Consider the following 19,375-nt stretch of genomic DNA (forward strand, 5'->3'; position numbering starts at 1 on the left):
GTGGTAGGAAATCACGCAACATCAGACAACATGGAGATAGACTGTGCGTGCTGGTATGAACCTCGCCGGAAGTAAGATGAATAAAGAAAGCCTTAAAACAGGAGCATCTACGTGCACGAACTGTGGCAAACTTTGCCGGCTTTTTTAGTCACAACACATTCTGACAGGACTCAAGAAGAAACTAAAACTACTGATTCATAAAAGCGCATGAGACATGGTGCATATCCATTGTCTTTAAAGACAGAAGAAGCCATTTTACGTTGGCAACTTAGTCTTTGTTAAGAAGTGTCTACCTGTAGCATGCTCGTAATATAGTTTCGGGTCTACCAGTGGGTCACCCCTGGTCTTACTCTCCACAAACTGAAAAACAAAAAAAACAAAAAAATTTTGTTTGTTCTGAAATTGCATATTAAATATTTTTAACTTTTTTTTTTCAAAGTAGGAAAGTTACATATAATTTAAAAGTACTCCGCTTCTTTCGTCCACAGTATGAATTATTATTAGGTATCATTATGATTATTAATAATCGTTTAAATGTGGAGTTTTTTTAAAGCTTTCGAAAACAAAATGTATGGGCCACCACAAAAAATTATGCAAATATTTCGGTACTTACCTACCTAAATCAGGACTTGGATACAGATGGATTAATATCCTAGGTATCACCCACACTGACTGCTTCACAAATGATGAAATCCAAAACAGGATCACAATGGCAATCGGGCCCCACGATGACCTTCTGACTATTGTCAAAAAGCACAATACTAAATGGTCATAAAACAAATACATAGGGATTTTCACCTACCTAAATCAGGACTTGGATACAGATGGATTAATATTCTAGGTATCACCCACACTGACTGCTACACAAATGATGAAATCCAAAACAGGATCACAATGGCAATCGGGCCTCACGATGACCTTCTGACTATTGTCAATAAGCACAAGACTAAATGGTCATAAAACAAATACATAGGGATTTTCACCTACCTAAATCAGGACTTGGATACAGATGGATTAATATTCTAGGTATCACCCACACTGACTGCTACACAAATGATGAAATCCAAAACAGGATCACAATGGCAATCGGGCCTCACGATGACCTTATGACTATTGTCAATAAGCACAAGACCAAATGGCCATAAAACAAATACACAGGGATCGCAAATATCTTTCTGCGGGGAACAGAGTTTCAGGGAAAAGAAGAAGTCAGACAAAAGAAGTAAAGGGAAGACAATAACAAGGAACGGAAAGGTCTGTCAATGAAAGAGACCCCCAACCCTGACAAAAGACAGAGAGGAACGGAAAGGTCTGTCAATGAAAGAGACCCCCAACCCTGACAAAAGACAGAGAGGAACGGAAAGGTCTGTCAATGAAAGAGACCCCCAACCCTGACAAAAGACAGAGAGGAACGAAAAGGTCTGTCAATGAAAGAGACCCCCAACCCTCACAAAAGACAGAGAGGAACGGAAAGGTCTGTCAATGAAAGAGACCCCCAACCCTGACAAAAGAGGAACGGAAAGAGATGCTCAACAGTTCATGTGTGTGAGGTCTTAACCGTCCAAATGTTTAAGGGACTGGTAAATATGGAGGTGGATATGGATAAAAATCAAAATGATTCACAGACTAAAGCTTTTGTTGATTCAAGCCCCCCCTCCCCCATTTACCATGAACATATATAGGCTCCTCTCTGTGTGAGGCGCCACCCTGAAGGTACCCCCCCTCCCTCCCTCACTATGCCTCTGATTGGAATGGGACTGTAGAATGTTAAACAGAATGTCTGCAGAGATGACGAGACTTGATAATCCGAATTGGATACCACACGAACAAGCGCAATTCTATTGGATTCATTGATTTGTTCATTCTCCCTCTTGGGGAAAATGGAGGGAAAAAAAAAAAGAAACGAAACGAACCAGTTATTACTTACCCTGTACGTGAAACGAATCAGCTATTATCATGATCGAAACGACAAGCGTTGTATATTCTAATTTTAAAAAATCGATTTGTTTTCCTTTATTCGCCATAATAGTTTTTCATAAAGCATATACTTAACATATATTTAAATTTAAATATACACTATTTGGCGTGTATCTCGCGAGTGTAGACACTATATAAAAGCAACAACTTTATATTTGTTGTAAATGTGATATAGCTACAATCTGCTACGTGAGTGTATCTCTTTGTTTGTGTGTGTACACAGTGATTACAGTATGATAGAAAATGTTATAAAAGGCTAGATCTACAGAAGTGAGGAGTCGTAGCATTGATAGAGAGGGTGGCGTGTAGATCCATAGGAGGATGCCAAAATAAAATGGGCAGGGATGAGGGGGGGTTGTTGCGCTAAAATAAGCAATATAAATTCTATAGCTTGTCGACTATTTTGGTTTACTTACAGCCTGTCACCCTTATTGGACCGCCCACATTACATCGCCATAGTCTCCTATCTTGGGTCATCTTTTTTTCTAGGCGTAATTATTGTTTTTTTGGTCTCTAGAAGAATATAGACTTATCGGCTTCATTTCGGGTTTCGCCAAGCAGTGGCGTAGCTAGGGTGGTGGCAGGAGGTGGGACAAAATTCTAAAGTTCCCCCCCCCGGGACTCTAAATCCCTAGCTACGTTAATGTTCACCACATTGCTTCCTCCAATAGAAGAGCCATCTGCTTCCAGGACAATGTTTTCTGATTTCTTTTTCTGTAGCCACTTCAAGGGTGGATGTGATGACTTTCTAATTGTTATTGAACAACAAAATATCTAATCAAAGTAAAAAAAAAACTCGTATAGCTCTATTTGATATCAATCTGAAGCGCTTTATTCACTAGTAAGTTGCCTGGTCGTGCTATATGCGAGCTGGACTGTCGTTCTGACTTCTCGATGGTGCCGGGTTGATACCCTTGCTCGCTGCCATCCCCTTGTCGTCCTGCGGGAGGCTTAGACTAGGAAGTATAATTATCTTCTACTTCGATGCGACATCCGAAACATATAAAACAAGTAATCACACAGGCCTAGCCGTCCCACTGTCGTTTTGCATTCCTGACCTCACGTTACCTGATAGGCTGACCCTTTTCAACCACTGGACAGGTCAGGACAGGGGCGCAACTTTAATCAAGGGTGACACTCATACGCCAAGACAAACACACCTGAGCCGGCCTTAGATAATTAAAGGCCCTTGGCGAATTGGTTAACATAAAACAGCGAGAAAAAAAAACAACAAACTAAAATTACGCAATCTATTAAAAACCTAGTGTACTCCAACAATAACTTTGAAAACAAGTTTCGCTTTTTTTTTTTTCCATACAAAAAATAATAATTTTGAGTCCTCTGCGAGGACCAATAGGAGGCCCTAGACGGCTGCCTAGTTTGACCATGGCTAAGGCCGGCTCTGAACACAGGCACACCGAAGTCCATTTCACAACAGTGGGTTATCTCGAACCTTTTTTGGACTCTTAGAAAAGAGGGTATGGGTTGTTAGCCAACACGCTCGGCCCTCCTCCTTTTCGTTCACTTGTGACAGGTCATTATGACCTCCCTGGTGGAGTTTATTTTAGTAGGATATAAGAATACAAGAATTCAGGAGTAAAAAAAAAAAAATCTGGAGAAATCATAGCACTAGTATCAACATGTTTATACATCAAACGTCTTATCGCGGTCCATTTTTTTCATATTCCTATCTGACTGCTTGGCCTTCAGTTTGGCACTTCAAAGCTGGCTGCCTTTATTTGTAATTCACTTCAGTACGTTGCTCCTCAAACAATGAAGAATTCTTTTTTTTTTCTTTGAAGAGTTCTTGCTTATCAGTGAAAATTCTTCTGATTGGCAGAAAGACCAATCATCACTTGTCATCGCCGGCTTGTCGCATTTCCAAACATTCTCAGTAAGCGTCAGAAATAAATGGGGGCCGCGATAGGAGTGACCAGGAGTGACCGATCTGATTAGTAAAACAGACAATTGCTTATGACTCTTTTGCGTGTAATGTATTGCTACCATGGGCGTAGCCAGGATTTTTTTTCGGGGAGGGTTTTGATTCCCCCCCCCCCCCCGACATCCCCCCCCCCGGCGAAAAAAAAATATGTGTGTGTGTGTGTGTGTGTACATAATTAATCTTTATTACATTCTGACCCTTTCGGAAGACGTTTATTGTTTATTGTAGACTCCCCGCCCTAGTTAGCAAGGGGGTCTGGGGGAGTTCGCAGCGCTCCCCCAGCGCGGGGCGAAGCCCCGCCGCCGAGCACTATTTCTGGTATTAAAAGCCAACAAAATGCATATTCTGAGGTATCTACAGTGCATTATGTTGCTATTAAAAAGTTTTATTTCAAAAACCTAATGTGCTATTCTTACTGACTTAGACCCTCTCGCGCTGTTCGGCGCATTTTCCGGCAAGCTGTTTCCGCAACTCTTATTTTGCGTAATTCATTTTGTCGGAAAACATGTCCCGCAAAACCACATGCAACGCTGTCACAACCTTACTAAGGATTCGACTCCCAGTTCGGCATATGATTTCTTTGATTTAGACCCGATCTCTATGACTACTCCTAAAATCTGTCTTAGCCAATTTGTTGCGACACATTTAATGATTTTCAATATCGGCAGAAGACTATTCACACTTAATTAATGGAGCCCAAGCCACTGGTAGAAATTTGTAACCTTTCTTGACTACGCTCTTGGAATTACATGCCTGTATTTTGTTCCCCTGGCAATCAAATTATTAAATAAGAACAATCTGTCACATGTAAATTATGAGTGAGTCTGGTGTGAATGTACACTTTGGTTTCTTATAGTTATAATGTTTTTTGTGTAATGCACAAATTGTAAGACAAATTTCCTGACGGATAATAAAGATTATTATTATTATTATTATTATTTCGCTTTAGATTTTAAATCGAAAAGGAAAGTTTTTTCGTCAAATCATCTGTTGAGGGGTTTTAAACTAAAAAATCTGTTGTTTTTTTTTTGTTTTGTTTTTAATTCAAAACCCCATTTAGCTACGATCATAGAATTTGGTGACTGTAGTTTGCTTTAAAATAATATTGAAGAGAGAGGTTTTCAACTCTAAACGCTCTGTATGGGAATTTTAAACTCAAAACCATCAGGAGGGGTTTTAAACTTTAAAGAAAAAGCCATCTGGAGGAGGGGGATTTAAACTCAAAACCCCTTTGGCTACGCTCATAGATTTTATAGTGTGTAATTTGCTTTTTTTTATATTAAAGAGGTACTTTTTAGCTTCAAACCCCAACTGGAAGGGGGAGGGGGGTTAAACTCAAAACCCCTTTGGCTACGCTCATAGAATTTTGAGTGTGTAATTTGCTTTTTTTATATTGAAGATTGGATTATCGTAAATTTTGGATGGGGTTTTAAAATCAAAATCTTCCTCAACTGTGCTGTTGGAATTTGGGGATTGTTGTTTGCATTTTTTTTGTTTTGTTTTATAGAAAAGGGGGATTTAACTGCAAAAACCTCTGGTAGGGGGTTTAAAATTCAAAACCCCTGTAGGGGGTTTTAAACTCAAAGCCCCCTGGTAGAGGGATTTGTATCTCAAAACCCCCTGATAGGGTTTTTTAAAATCTCAAAACCCCCTGGTAGGGGGATTTAAACTCAAAACCCCCTGGTAGAGGGTTTTTAACTCAAAACTGCCTCGGCTGTGCTGTGATAAGTGATGATTTAGTATTAAAATCTCACCTAAAATAAACAAAATGAAAGCAAATATCAGTCACTTAATTCCGTCCTCCCCCCCGGATTTCATTTCGGGGGGGGGGGGGTTCCCCTGGCTACGCCCATGATTGCTACCGTTGAATGAAATAGAACAATCCAGTTTTTAAACCAGAGAAAACATTAAAAATACTTTAAAAAAAAAAAACAAAGATGTATTAAGCGTATTTGTATGAAATAGCTTAGATCAGTCATTCGTTTTAGATCTAGACTAACAATAATAAATCTGCGCGAATAAAATATTTTTAACTATTGTTTTGCTTAGCGCAATTTCATGCTTTCTCATTACTATATAATCCTATCTATATGTAAGTATGTACATATATGTACTTCCGGGGCGCCGCTCGGCAGGCGACCTGACTACATTGTGACATAATCAGAATTTGTTTTCTATTATTCCTTTCATATTGTGTTATTGTGTTTCATGGAATAAAAGTGTTTCTAGTTTTATGGACTATTTTATCAGTGTGCATGTTAAAAACCAGTGTTTCAGTGGATAGCATAAATAATATGATCATCTATGAATCTATGTACACACCCGCCATTTTGGAAACAAATGGCGATACATAACAAACCGCCATGAGCCCATCAACACACAGACAAAGCGAAACAAACGAGGCCCTAGAGGAGGGGTTCAAGTCAAAAGCAGGAAAACAAGACAAAGGATCTATCTCCTCCTACTGTCATGGGCAATGCTAGATCACTAAATAACAAAATGGACGAACTTGATTGGTGCTGCAGACATTTCTACCTATTCCGTGAAAACTCGCTAATCTGTCTCACTGAAACATGGCGAAATGAAATTATTCCCGACGCATCAGTCGACTTGGATGCGTTTCTTTTGTACAGATCAGACAGAACAACAGATAGTGGCAAAACAAGAGGAGGAGGACTGGTCATTTATGTCAATAAAACAGTACTGCTGTGTCAACAATATTTCAATCAAAACTAAAGTGTGTACGACCGATATTGAACTACTATGTAACAATTTCAGGTTATACTACCTGCCGAGAGAGTTTACACAATTTTACGTCATACTTGAGCAAATGCCACCAACAGCCAACACAGAGAAAGCAACAAAACATATATTAGACATTGTACATGTAGTTTCGACAAAAGGTTATGATGCTATCCGACTAGTTATGGGAGATTTCAATCATCTTTCGTTAGCTCAACACTTGCCAACATATACTCAATATGTTAATTGTCCCACAAGGCACGATAAAACCTTGGGCATGTGTTATAGCAACATAAAAATGGCCTACACATCTCGATCGTTATATCCCCTCGGAGAGTCGGATCACACAATGATCCATCTTACACCCATGTACAAACCGTTTTAAAAACAACAAAACCCGAAGTACAGTCCATCCAGTCATGGTCTGACGACGCTGTTTTACAGCTACAAAGTTGTCTGTGGCTAACAGATTTGGACATGTTTGTAAACAACTGCCCGGACATAGATGAACTTGCCACAACTGTTAATTCGAACATCCAGTTCTGTGAAAACATGATTGTACCCAAGAAGAAAATGAAAACATTCAGTAATACTAGACCCTGGATGTCCACATTAAAAATTAACATTCTGTCATCGAGAAATTCATAGAAATCTATTTATAAAGCGCTGGTTATGAGTGTGTGTGTTTTTCGTGTGTGAATGTTGTTCGTATGTGCATCTATATAGGGCATCAACATTGTTATTGTACAGTAGTTACGCTGAGGTAGTAGTCAAACCGAATTTCTATTTGATTGGATCAATAAAAGTTATCTTATCTTATCTTATCACTTGTCTGGACCAGTTAGAAAGTGGTGGAAGAAGAAAGAAGAAGTATATGAGTGATCACTTGTTAAATGCATTTATTTAAAAAAAAAGGTAAACAAATGAATTCGAACTCTAGCCAATACACTAACCACTCCGTCAGCGAATTGCTCATGAAAATATAAGGTTTTAATGTTATCATTTGTTAGTTACAAAATTTAAAGCGGCGACTTACAAATTATACAGGAGGCTAATTCAACCTCTACCACCATATCAGTGAAGTATAATTTCTTTCCCTTGTTCGATACCAAACAAAATAATCAATTAATAAATGCTTAATTTTGTTTAATTGATTCTAGTTTTGTCAGGTAAAAGAAATAGGTGCCAAATTTCATCTGCTCCGAAATTGGGTGGGGGGAGAAGTAGGCCAACAAACCTTTTACCAGACAGACAGAAAGAGTGAGTTAATATAAGCTTTGTAAAAAAAAAAGGACATAGCTGTTTTCTTAAGCCTTTTCTGGTTAGTTTTACCAAGGATTAAAAATGCATCCTAGCGCATGTACAATGCAATAAAAAAAAAAAAAAAAGACAAAGCAAAAATTTTGGCATAAACACAAATCTCTCTCTCTCTCTCTCTCTTTATATATATATATCGTGGGCGTAGCCGGGGCCCGAAATGAATTTCGGAATTTAGTGAGTGATTTTTTCCTTGATTTTGTTTAGAGTAGGTGAGATTTTAATACTAAACCATCACTTGTCCCAGCACAGCCAATGGGGGTTTTGATTTTAAAACCCCCTATCAGGGGGTTATGCAGTTAAATCCCCCTCTTCTATAAAACACAATACAAAAAAAAAATGCGTCTTAATAATGTAAGAAATCTTTTTATATGAAAAAAAAAAAAAAAAGCATTAAATTGAAAAAACAATGCATGTTAAAGCTGCCATGGATAATGAGACCCAATCTTTCCAACTATCATTCATCCATTTCTAATGCTACAACAACAAGCTCACGTCTGCAGCCATACAGCTTTCTATTTCAAGTTAAAAGCCCTTTGTTGATCCGGAAATTAATCCTTTTATTCCAGAGATATAATCAGCTCTTACAATTGTGCAGGCAGACGATCGATACTTTAAAACGAGGCTCGTGAAAGCAGAGAAACCATGAGCTCTATTGTGTCTGCTGCGGTGCCTCGGGCGAGCAGAATAGCTGCTTTTCATGAGTAGGGGAGATAAAAAAACAATAGAAGTTCGATCTTTTACACCTATAGAAAAGTTATAAATCAACTCTGAAGTTTAAAAAAGTGCGTGTTTGCTTGGCGGGAGAGTGTGACCCAAGGCGTAAACTTGAGTCAATCAGGGTCATATATTGGTCCCCAATTCTATAAAGGGCAATCACCCTTCTTCACACTGAAGAATCTGGATATGTGTAGAGAATAAATTACCTACCTTGTTCTTATGTTTACTTCATGTGTCACATTATATTTGGCTGAATCTATTTTTGTCTATTTTTTTTTCTTCTGGTAAGTGTGCTATATATAGCTACTATTTGCCACTTGTGTTAAGCATACTTGTTCAACGGCTCTGACAAAACTAAACATATCAAATCACTAAACTTTTTTTTTTTGTACAAAGCTTATATCAACTCTGTCTGTCTGGTAAAAAAGTGTTTACAGGTTATTTCTCCCATACCCATTCTCGAGTCAAGTTGAAGCTTCGCACAATTATTCATTAGCATATATAAGACATGAATCAATTTAAAAAAGTAACTAAATGGTCAGTTAATGGTGATTAATTATTTTGTTTGATATCAACAAGGGAAACTACCACGGGCTAAATTTGTTGTGTTTAGTCCACTGAAATAATTGTTAACGCTATTTCTTCCTCACACATTCTCCGATCAAGTTGATACTTTAAATTAGTATATTTTGTACCAAACAAACCATGAATAAATAAAACAAAACAACCAATTGTTCAATTAATTATTAGTAATTAATTATTTAGTTTGATATTGTATAAGGGAAAATTTTGCACATTTTTGATGAAGTTTTAAGGGTGGAACTCTTCCTCTTTAGATGAGCTTTACTTTTTAAAAAAAGAATTTTTAAAAATTTTGCTAGTCTTATTTATAGGTCTGTCTGCATGAAGTCTTACACGTTTCATAAACGCAGCAGGTCCGTTAAAAGACTGCAATAATTAAGAATTATTTAAAACGTCTGAATGTTTTGTTTCTGTTGGACTCGTCGGTTTATTTATTTAGTTTCGGTGATGTGAGAATCACTGCTCTACGCAGGGCCGGCTTTAGCCCAATTTGACTGATTGCTCCTATTGGGCTCCGCGCCTTGCATGGGCCCGTAATTCAAATTAAGCATGTCACTATTAGTCAAGTCTCTTGTCACAGTTTTCTTAAAATGCATGACTTAAAACGTTAGTGTATCTTACAATTGACGTAACTTAAACTAACCCACTGGCACCTAGTGCGTTCGAGTTGCTTCCTATGCATCCTTTATAACAAATGATCATATAATGATCTATTAAAAATTAAAAGTAATGGTTTTTATTTAAAAATAAAATAAAAAGAAGAGGGGCCTCGCAAGCATCCATAAAATTGGGCCCGAATTAATAAGGCCGGCCATGGCCCTACGAAATCGACGTTTTTATTTTTTAAATATTTATTACAGAGTTTATATCAGCGCTGTATGTCTGGTACAAATTTTGAACACGTTATTTCTCCCACTTCCCACTTTCGGAACAAGTTGAAACTTTGCACATTTATTTATTGTTCGTATCAAAACATGAATCAATAAGAATTTTTTTAACCAATTTATTAATTAAATAGTGGGATTTTTTTAAATTTTGTTTGACTTTTAAAGGGGATATACATCTTACAGTATTTAGATAATGTAGCTGTAAATATGGATTTTTTTTTTAGGGACACGCTTTTTTTTTAATAAGTATTTTTAAATATTTTTCTTTTTTTTGTTTTTGTTTTGTTTGTTTTGTTTTTGTAGAGCCATGGTTATCGTTAAGGAAATAATTAGATCTACACATCAACAAGAGACGGAGTCACCTATCAATCAGCCAAAAAAAATTGTCCAACTAAAACACCAAATAAATAACATAATTATACTTAATAATCTGATATCGAGTGACTTGTCGAGAGACACAATCATTATCGCAGAGGTGCGCGTGACACGCACGCGATAGGACTACCCTGAAAAAACATAGCAATTAAATGTCGATGATAATAAAGGTTCCGCTGGTTATATCAAAAATAGTTTGAAGACTTGTACGTGAATTTATGTTAATTAGATCTACTTTGTGTGCATTGTTCCGTGTCTAAGGCTTATGAAACCAGTTCTATGGAGTGGACTAAACACATTAAAGACTCGTGACATGCGATCAGTATTGACTATTTATTAGACATTCCGACATTCCAGTAACAGTATCATTCTCAACCTTAGGCCGACTCGTTTTTAGAGTCGCTCGAAGGGGGAAAAGCTGCTATTAGTTTTGTTTGGTCAGTCCGTCGCTCCGTCTGTCAGTCACGTTTAGATAGAATATATTAAAAGTCCGATATCATGACTATTCACCAAATCCCTTCATTCGTAGATCAACGCCCATATTAGATGGTCATTTAAACACATCAGTTAGTCCGTGCTCGTAACAATCAGTTCATTGAATACTTATAAATATTAAGATGTAATAATAATAACAACACCAGACAAAAAACCAATTGGTGGACACGACATCAGAACAAACTCTCTTTGTGATCTTAATATTTTGAACGTAGATCTAGATCGTTGAAGAGTAAGGATGTGCATACTTTTACTTTGTAATAGTTATGATTAATGTCAGCCTTGACCTACATAGTTTGTCGACTATAAGGACGATTCCTTGACGATATGTTTCACCCGACGATTGATTCAATCGACTAGTGACTCGTCTAGTCTTGAACTCCTTAAATTTCGTCCTTTGTAGATCGTGTAAGGAAGCGGTCAGGTTTCTTGGAAGTCTCCTTGTCCCAATACACTGAATGGCTTGACACCAGCCATGTACATGATCATTGTAAGAGCTCAATTCTCAGGCATCACTCATCATCTAGCCTTGGCCTTCCTTTTACTTGAAAGTCAACATAATAATTTAAAACAACAATAACACCAATGGCTTTACTGAATAGGCCTGCTAGGTCTAATATTTTTTTTAAAGAAGAAAAATTACTAACTGTTTTTTTTTTTTTTTTTTTAGGTTAGGCTTAGGCCTATCATTCTAAACCATCAAGATGCCTAGCAGTGACCCAAGGAGTTATGTCAAGGCAGTGCCTCTTCCCATTCCTAGTCAGAAGGGCATACATATTCAAGCTAGGAGCGATAAGGTGTTCAACCCATGCGTCCCATCTCGAGAGGATGTCAGGAAATGGAACTATGACCGAAGGCTGCAGCAGATGAAGGATCAAGGCTTCTATGCCTTGAATTGCATACCTTACAAAGGCTTGGGGGACCCCATCTATCTTGATGAGAAGAAGATGGTGCTGGATTCTCTTGGTCAGCTGACAGGGGTATATCTAATGCTGTTTTAAATTATTTTAAAAGCGAAATCTAATTTGTAATTTATTAATGGAAGTTATCAATTAAGGATGGTTGCCTGGTCATGTGATATGCACCCCTGGCAGTCATCACATCATATAGTCCCAGGTTTGAGCCCTGCTTGCATCCATCCGCAGCCCTTTTGGAGCAATATCTGTAGGAATTTCGGTAGAAACATCTTAATAAGTCTGTAGCTAAAGTTCTTAGACCTGATCCACTTGTTTATTTGTGTATGGATTATAATTATGATTAATGTACCATAATAACTTTCTTATCAAGTCTGGCACATTTTAGTTTCCTATCAATAAATGATCTGCATGTCTCCACCTCATTACAAACACAAGATATATCTCTTCAGTTTGTCACTCTACTAAGTTAACCTTTTGGCTAACAAATTTGATGGGTTACATAGCCATATGTCACACCTTAATAAAATACACTCTACTATAAATTAACCTTTTGGCTAGTGGGTTACAAAGTCCTATTTCACACCTTAATAAAATTCTTTTTAACTTGTGTTACTTCATTAGGAAGAAACAGAGAGCTCCAGCAGCTCCAATGAAGAGGAAGAAGAGATTTGCCCAGCTATTCCAGCCACACAAGCTTCTTTGGTAAGTGGAAACTTAATGTATACTCAAAATCAAATTTTAATTCAATGTTGACAAACTATGACATTTGTTTCATTGAGATTTATAAATAACATATAAATATATACATATTTGCTTTAAATATAATTAGTTAAGGCAAAAAACATCTTATTGGAATTCTAAGAAGACCAAACCACTTTTCTCATCTTTTGCAATATTTATTTTCAGAAATAAACCTTTTCTTCCTTCTTGGTGCTGAATGAAATAATTAGATCAAAAGTTCAAACTTATTTTAGCAAGTTTTGTTGGGGATATTTATTTGTGGTCACCCTTCTTCCTTTAACTGCCTTTGGGTTTGATTTGCAGTATCTCTAAATGATGTTTTCCATTCACAACATTTGTACATATCTGCTACGATAAATATATTGAAGATGGTTGTAATTGAATGTGTCAATTAAGAGGGGGAAATCTTCTGTCATTTACTTGGAGGACAGATTGTGATAATTAGCTCACAGTTGTGTATGCAGACATTATAAATCTTTTACTCAGAGTAGTCACTGATGGCTCCTAATCATGTTAAACTCTGCATTTCAGGCAGCAGCCAAATCTTATCTCAGTAGGACCAGAAAAGATCTCAACACTTTGAACAAAGAGCTTGTTAAAGGAAGGTAAGTATTCTAATTAAAATTTTTACATTTATTAAGCCTGATGTGGACTATGAAATATTTTCAGTGGGGACACCCCCCCCCCCCCCCCACACACCTGATTCTGAAATCAATATAAAAAAACAAATTGTGAAAATATGAGAAATGTTTTGTCTATTATCTAAAACGGTAGAGTAATTAATGTTAATTTATCTGATGTGGTGTAACAAAGTTACAATGTACAGGATCTAAAATTCATTATCTGGTGGAAGCATGCATTTTGAACTAATAAAAAAAAAAAGAAAAATGAACACACTTATCTGACATCTCAAAGTTTCAATGAAAATTTGACATTGTAAATTCTCAATTCATTCTCTATTATGATACAGTGAACTTTGTAAGTTTTATACAATTCTATTTATTTAGTACAGAAAACAAGTATATTTGTTGACTTCTGGCCTAAAACAATGATTTCATTTAGACATCTTTATTCTTCACCAGATCTATGATTCGCAATGTCCAGCTTGGTCACAGTTTGTTTTACATGATCAAACAAGAGCGCTTAAATAAGGTAACAGTCTTATCCAATTGCCATTTTTAATATTTCTATAACTCATATATATATTTAAAATGTTTTACAAGAGGATTCTGAAATCTATAAAGTAATAATCACCGCAAATCGTAATTATGTAGGTATTTTTTATAGGTATTTTTTTTTTAAAAGCTGTGATGAAATCAATACCACAGAAGATAGTGGTATGCAATTAGGACTGTTGATACAATGGGCCTGATTTTGAACCTGGCTAGGATGAAATAATCTTTTTTTTCTGATGGAATGTCCAAAACTTAAAATTGAATTAATAAAAATTGCTACTTAGAAAATAAAATCTGTAGAAAATTATGTAAAGTCATTGATTAGACTACTTTAGTATAAATGATCACATTTTTTTCACAATTTCCTGGGTAGTTTTTTTTAGTATTTGAGTTAACATTTGAAATATAATGTTTGCCATTTTCTTTATTCTCTTGTCAATCCCAGCAATCATGAACCCGTAAAACGTTTGGTGTTATTTATTTCATTATCTATCTTTCAGAGGAAGATACCGTTTATGTTCTACATCTATCAATAAAAAGTTTGGCTTTATATAATTCATTATCTTATCTTATAATGTACCAAATAAGACGATAATTAAATCCCACACCTATATATCTGTGTCAATTTATTGATTAGAGATTTAAACTCTACAAAGTTATTGGTTTTCCTGGCTAATTCAGATAGCTCGTTTCATGCTTTAATGGTACTAGGGGAGAAAGAAAACTTATACAAATTTGTCTTATCATATATGGAATAAGAATTGTGACCTTTTTTTTGTGTCTTTCTGATTATTGTATTAGTGATTTTATATTTGTAAACTATTATTCAGTGCTTTATTATTGCTGGGTTTAATCAATGAAAGACTGGCAACACTCTTACAGACTGTTGGTGCTAACAACATACTGAGCAGCCTGTGAGTTTCCATCATGCCCTGACAACAAATAATCAAAATGATAGAAATGGAAAATGGTTTGGGTGTAGGGATGAATTAATCTCCAAAGTCCTCCAGAGTCTGGGAGCACATTATGCACCCTGAGCATGCATGCCCATGGTGGAGGCTGCCCAGGCCTGAACAAGCTATTGTAGCATAGAGCAGGATAGGCCACTGTCAGGTTGGTTCATATTTGGCAAGGTTCAGGCCAAACTTTATCTCACAGTGCCAATGCTGCAGAGATGAAGAGGAGGAAACCATGTTTTATTTTCTTTTTGAATACTCCAGATTTATTGATCACCATCCTGACATGTCTAGGCAGCCACAAACTCTTGAGCTGTATGGTGACATACTTGCACCACAGCATGGATTTGTCCTGGGCTGTGCAAGAGAGAATTTTGAGTCTCTCAAGCCTGTGTCAAGTAGAGTTTGATGATGATCATGATGATGTATTAATTGCTACTTTACTAAATATTTATTAATTTATTAACATCTTTTCTTATCAATCTCTAAACTTGAAAAAATGATAAAGGCGTAATTGTGAATTGACTATGCTTTCTCTAATGTGCTATTATATTTTCCATTCACCAAGAAGTTTGTTAACCCTATTTGATTTTGTCTGCTTCTACAGAAAGCTGCCAAAGAAGAGGAAATGAGAAGGAAGATAGAGCTGGCAAGGACGGCGCTGCAGCCTCCTAAAAGCAGTTCAAGTGAAGATGAGACTGACACTGAGGAGGATACAGACAGAGAAAACATTGACAAGTGAGATACTAGTTCACTTTGATAGCTTACATTTTTCCCCTACTTTTTTATTTAAAAAAATTTTTGTTTTTGTTTTTCTAGATTTCTGAACAAAGTTGCCAGTTATGAATAAAAAAAAAATATATTCCAGGAATAATTATTTATGAAAATGCACTTTAATTTCTCAATATTTTAATAGGCCTCTAAAATGGTGAGGGGAGGGTTGTAAAAAATATTTTAATGAAATTAAATATGATATTACTTTTCAATGGAATGCAAAAAAATTTGGCAACTTTGAAGTAGCATAGAAATAGATTTTCTTATAACACATTTTACTGCAAACTGTTAATTTTTTATTACTTTAGACAAAGACTGTAAGGTCTCTGTAAAAATGCACACCTTATAGAATTTAGTTATTTTTTTCTAGTAATAGAGTTTTACCTAATGCTTTTATTGTTTATAAAATATATATATTACAAATAGTATGTATTCTAGACTTATATGGATTTCAATGCATGAAAATAGGGATGGATTCCTATTTAAATGAACTGATGGTAATTATAAATTAACCCTTAATGTCATTTGAAGATTTCATGACATTGCTTCTGAAAATTCTGGTTTGGTAGAATACAATTTTAAAACAGCATTTTAAAAGAAATTTTTCATCTGGCCCAGCAACACTATTAAATTTTGCAGCCAAGGGGGTGCTGTTTGTGAATCAGTTCCTTTAATATTTTTCATTGGACTTTTAAGCTCCCTTCTTTTCCCTTGACATTTACTCACTTATTTCCCCTCTACTATCACACCGTCATGTTAGTGTTAGTCTTTATGTTCTAGTTATTTAGGTGCTGATATTCTGTCATTGGATCACCTGGACTTGAATCCAGATGAACTTAACTCTGTGGGACGCCAATCCAGGTAAACTTTTGTAAACAACAATGAATACATTAGCATACCACAGTCACAGCATTTCTGTTAAGTTAGGATAAAGTCGTCAAACAACAATCAAGAAAAGGCTAGATAAAAAAGGATTGTTTTGTTAATCTTCATAAACCTTTTGGTAATCAATTTTTTTAAATTATTTTTTTTCCTTCAATAGATTTTTTAAGTTGCAAGTTTAACTTTTTCCTTCATTTTTTTTTTAGATAACGGCTGCAAAATTATTTTTTTTATGCTCTGTAGTTTTTCTATTTTTTTCTTTGTTTTTATTGGACACTTTTTTGCAGTAGATTTATTGCATTTATATGTGTTTGCCACTTATATTGTGTTTTTCATATACGTTTTAATTGTTTATATTTAATATAACATGAAAAGTTTTGTTATTTGTTTCTGTAATATTACAATATAAAATTTTTTATTTTTTTATCTTTTTCTACATTAAAAACCAAAGAGTCATGCATTGCAGTCTTGTTTAGTTTTCTGTTATCTTAGATAAACTGATAAATCAAGAAGTCCCATCAATAACATTATTCCAATCTATATAATATATACCATTTAGAGTAATTTTAGCAGTCATGTGCCTTTAAAGAAAACGATTGCTTTTAAGAATTTTCCTTACAAGTAAAAAGCTCACGCAACTCTGTTTTTGGAAACATACACTTCCATTGACCATGTGAAACAAAAACTTTTGCTACCTGGTCATGTGGTATGTTATCTAGATTGGTCCTGGGTTCAGAAACTGCCCTCAGCCATCCCCTGACACCCTGCAGGAGATCTGGGCTAGGATGTAATAATCTTTTATTTTCTGACTGAATGTCCAAAACATATTTAAAAAAAGAAAGGAAATTACATTTATTTAACATTGGACTCTGCCACAGAGGGGAGAGGGGCATGGGTGACTGAGGGATAAAGGGCTTGGCTGTCTGGTCATGTGATATGCCCACTGGACTGTTGTTTGGATGGTTTTGATGGTCCCGGATCAATACCCTGCTTTTTGCCGATCCTGTTGTCCTGCAGGAGGTTTGGACTAGGATGAAATTATCTTGAAATCTGGAGGAACATTTGAAACATGTAAAACAAACAAACAAGGGTTCTTGGGTTCAAATCTTGGTGAAGGCTGGGATTTTGCATGATATTAGTTGGGGAACAGAAACAGATAACCCACCTTTACATCATCTACCCCGTCAATTACAAGGAGAAAGGGGGGTACATTACTTTTTTACTTTTACTGCCGCAAGTTGATGATTTAATGACTAATCATATCTTTATTAAAGGTCCTTAGTTGTGAGTGCTAAATCTGTTATGTCTTTAAGACGTAAGAAAAAGAAGAAACCACTGGTGCCACGGCCGTACACACCGATGCATACAAACCTTGCAGAAATAACAGCAGAAAAAGAAGAAATCTCTTGGTAAACTTTGATTTTAAAATCACTTTTCTTTGTTCTAGTACAATTCTTTTTTTTAATCAATTTGTTGCATTCTTTTCAAATAGGAATGTTAAATGTTTAAAATGTTACATTATATTGTCTTCTTCATACAACACAAGCACTGTTTAACATGACTGCAGATGTAACACCACTGTTTAACATGACTGCAGATGTAACACCACTGTTTAACATGACTGCAGATGTAACACCACTGTTTAACATGACTGCAGATGTAGTTACCGCTCTCACATGTTGTCACATCTCATGCAAGGTCATTTTGTGTCGAGAATCTATTTAAATTCTCTTTTCGCTGTTTGTGCCTGTCTTAGGCAATGGTTTTTCTTTGGATCTCAAATGTGTGTCATGTGATTTTGTGAGTGTTCTACAGCTCAGTTCAGAATCCATTGTTAACTGGAATGTTAACTGACCAGAATTTTAAGCAATGGAAATGTTTAATCATAACTTCAATGTATCATTATGTTGAATGTTTGGCTTTTTAAAATATATATACTAATACTTGACTGTTAAAAAAGCTATGAATTATTTCCTCAGTCCTGCAATTTTCCGACAACTGTGTGTTCTGAACTGGATTCTGGATGCAATGAACAATAGTGAAGGAAATAATATGGGACCAATTTCAACCTGTTGGAGGCTAAAGTAAAAAACTAATGTCATTCCTACCGTTTTCTTTCTCTTTCACTCTTTTTCTTGTCATTCATTAGTCATGGAGCTATTAACCAACATTTAATTAAAAAGCAAAAAAAATGTAACTAAGGGCTTAAATTCTTCATACATAATAAAGAAATTTAAGCTTTTATTAGTATTATGAATTATTATTTAACTTTTCACAGATTTAAATTTCATCTTCAGCCTGCTTTGTTTATCTATAAATAAATGTTTGAATTTTATAAAGTCTATCAATACTTATACTCTTTCATAACAAAAGAATATTTAACGTTTAAAATAATTTAAGTACACTATATAGGGAAAAACAATCATTCAAAGTGGATATATGAGCTGCACTGAATATGTTTTGAACAGCACATACAATCCATTTTTAAACTGGAATCAATTTAATTCCTTTTTAAGTGCACTTAAAGTTTGCTTATAAATTTTTTTTCTTCTATCGATGCACAGTGAACTAGAAATAGGTGGATATAAAGTGCCCGTCAAAAAGATACGTGAGGATAAAAAGTCTGACTGGGAAAAGTTTGTAACTTCATCGAGTCGGGTAAGTGTATGACTTTTACATCATCATGAGCAAATAGATTACAACATTAGGAATCCTGGCCTTTCAGTATATGTTACTTACAAAACAAAGTTGAATAGATCTAGTTTTTCTTCCTAACATTACCAGTCATGTGTTCTTAAACTTTACTAACTTTAATAAAAGGACAATGGTGGATTACTTGTACAGTGTTTCTTCAGATAAAAAAAAATTGAATTTAATCTATTGTATTTTAAAT

The 19,375-nt window shown here is 35.5% G+C and overlaps 1 protein-coding gene across 8 annotated transcripts in view; it reads left to right on the plus strand.

The window, feature by feature from the left end:
• LOC106072352 (coiled-coil domain-containing protein 60-like) overlaps window positions 1–19,375 on the plus strand; it is a 38,977-nt gene that overhangs the window by 2,676 nt on the left and 16,926 nt on the right. For 5 of the 8 annotated variants that reach the window (XM_056015558.1, XM_056015564.1, XM_056015560.1 and 2 more), the window contains exons 2-10: window positions 11,708–12,017; window positions 12,576–12,656; window positions 13,227–13,300; window positions 13,778–13,847; window positions 15,434–15,564; window positions 16,381–16,461; window positions 17,757–17,891; window positions 18,462–18,566; window positions 19,047–19,140. In XM_056015558.1, coding sequence (XP_055871533.1) covers window positions 11,742–12,017; window positions 12,576–12,656; window positions 13,227–13,300; window positions 13,778–13,847; window positions 15,434–15,564; window positions 16,381–16,461; window positions 17,757–17,891; window positions 18,462–18,566; window positions 19,047–19,140 — 1,047 coding nt within the window. In that variant the 5' untranslated portion in view covers window positions 11,708–11,741. Of the gene's footprint in view, window positions 1–10,678; window positions 10,749–11,347; window positions 11,528–11,707; window positions 12,018–12,575; window positions 12,657–13,226; window positions 13,301–13,777; window positions 13,848–15,433; window positions 15,565–16,380; window positions 16,462–17,756; window positions 17,892–18,461; window positions 18,567–19,046; window positions 19,141–19,375 lie in introns of those variants that run through there. The other 3 variants (XM_056015562.1, XM_056015561.1, XM_056015565.1) reach the window with 3 other exon arrangements.

This window comes from Biomphalaria glabrata, chromosome 17 (genome assembly GCF_947242115.1).
Source record: "Biomphalaria glabrata chromosome 17, xgBioGlab47.1, whole genome shotgun sequence".
NCBI lineage: Eukaryota > Metazoa > Mollusca > Gastropoda > Planorbidae > Biomphalaria > Biomphalaria glabrata.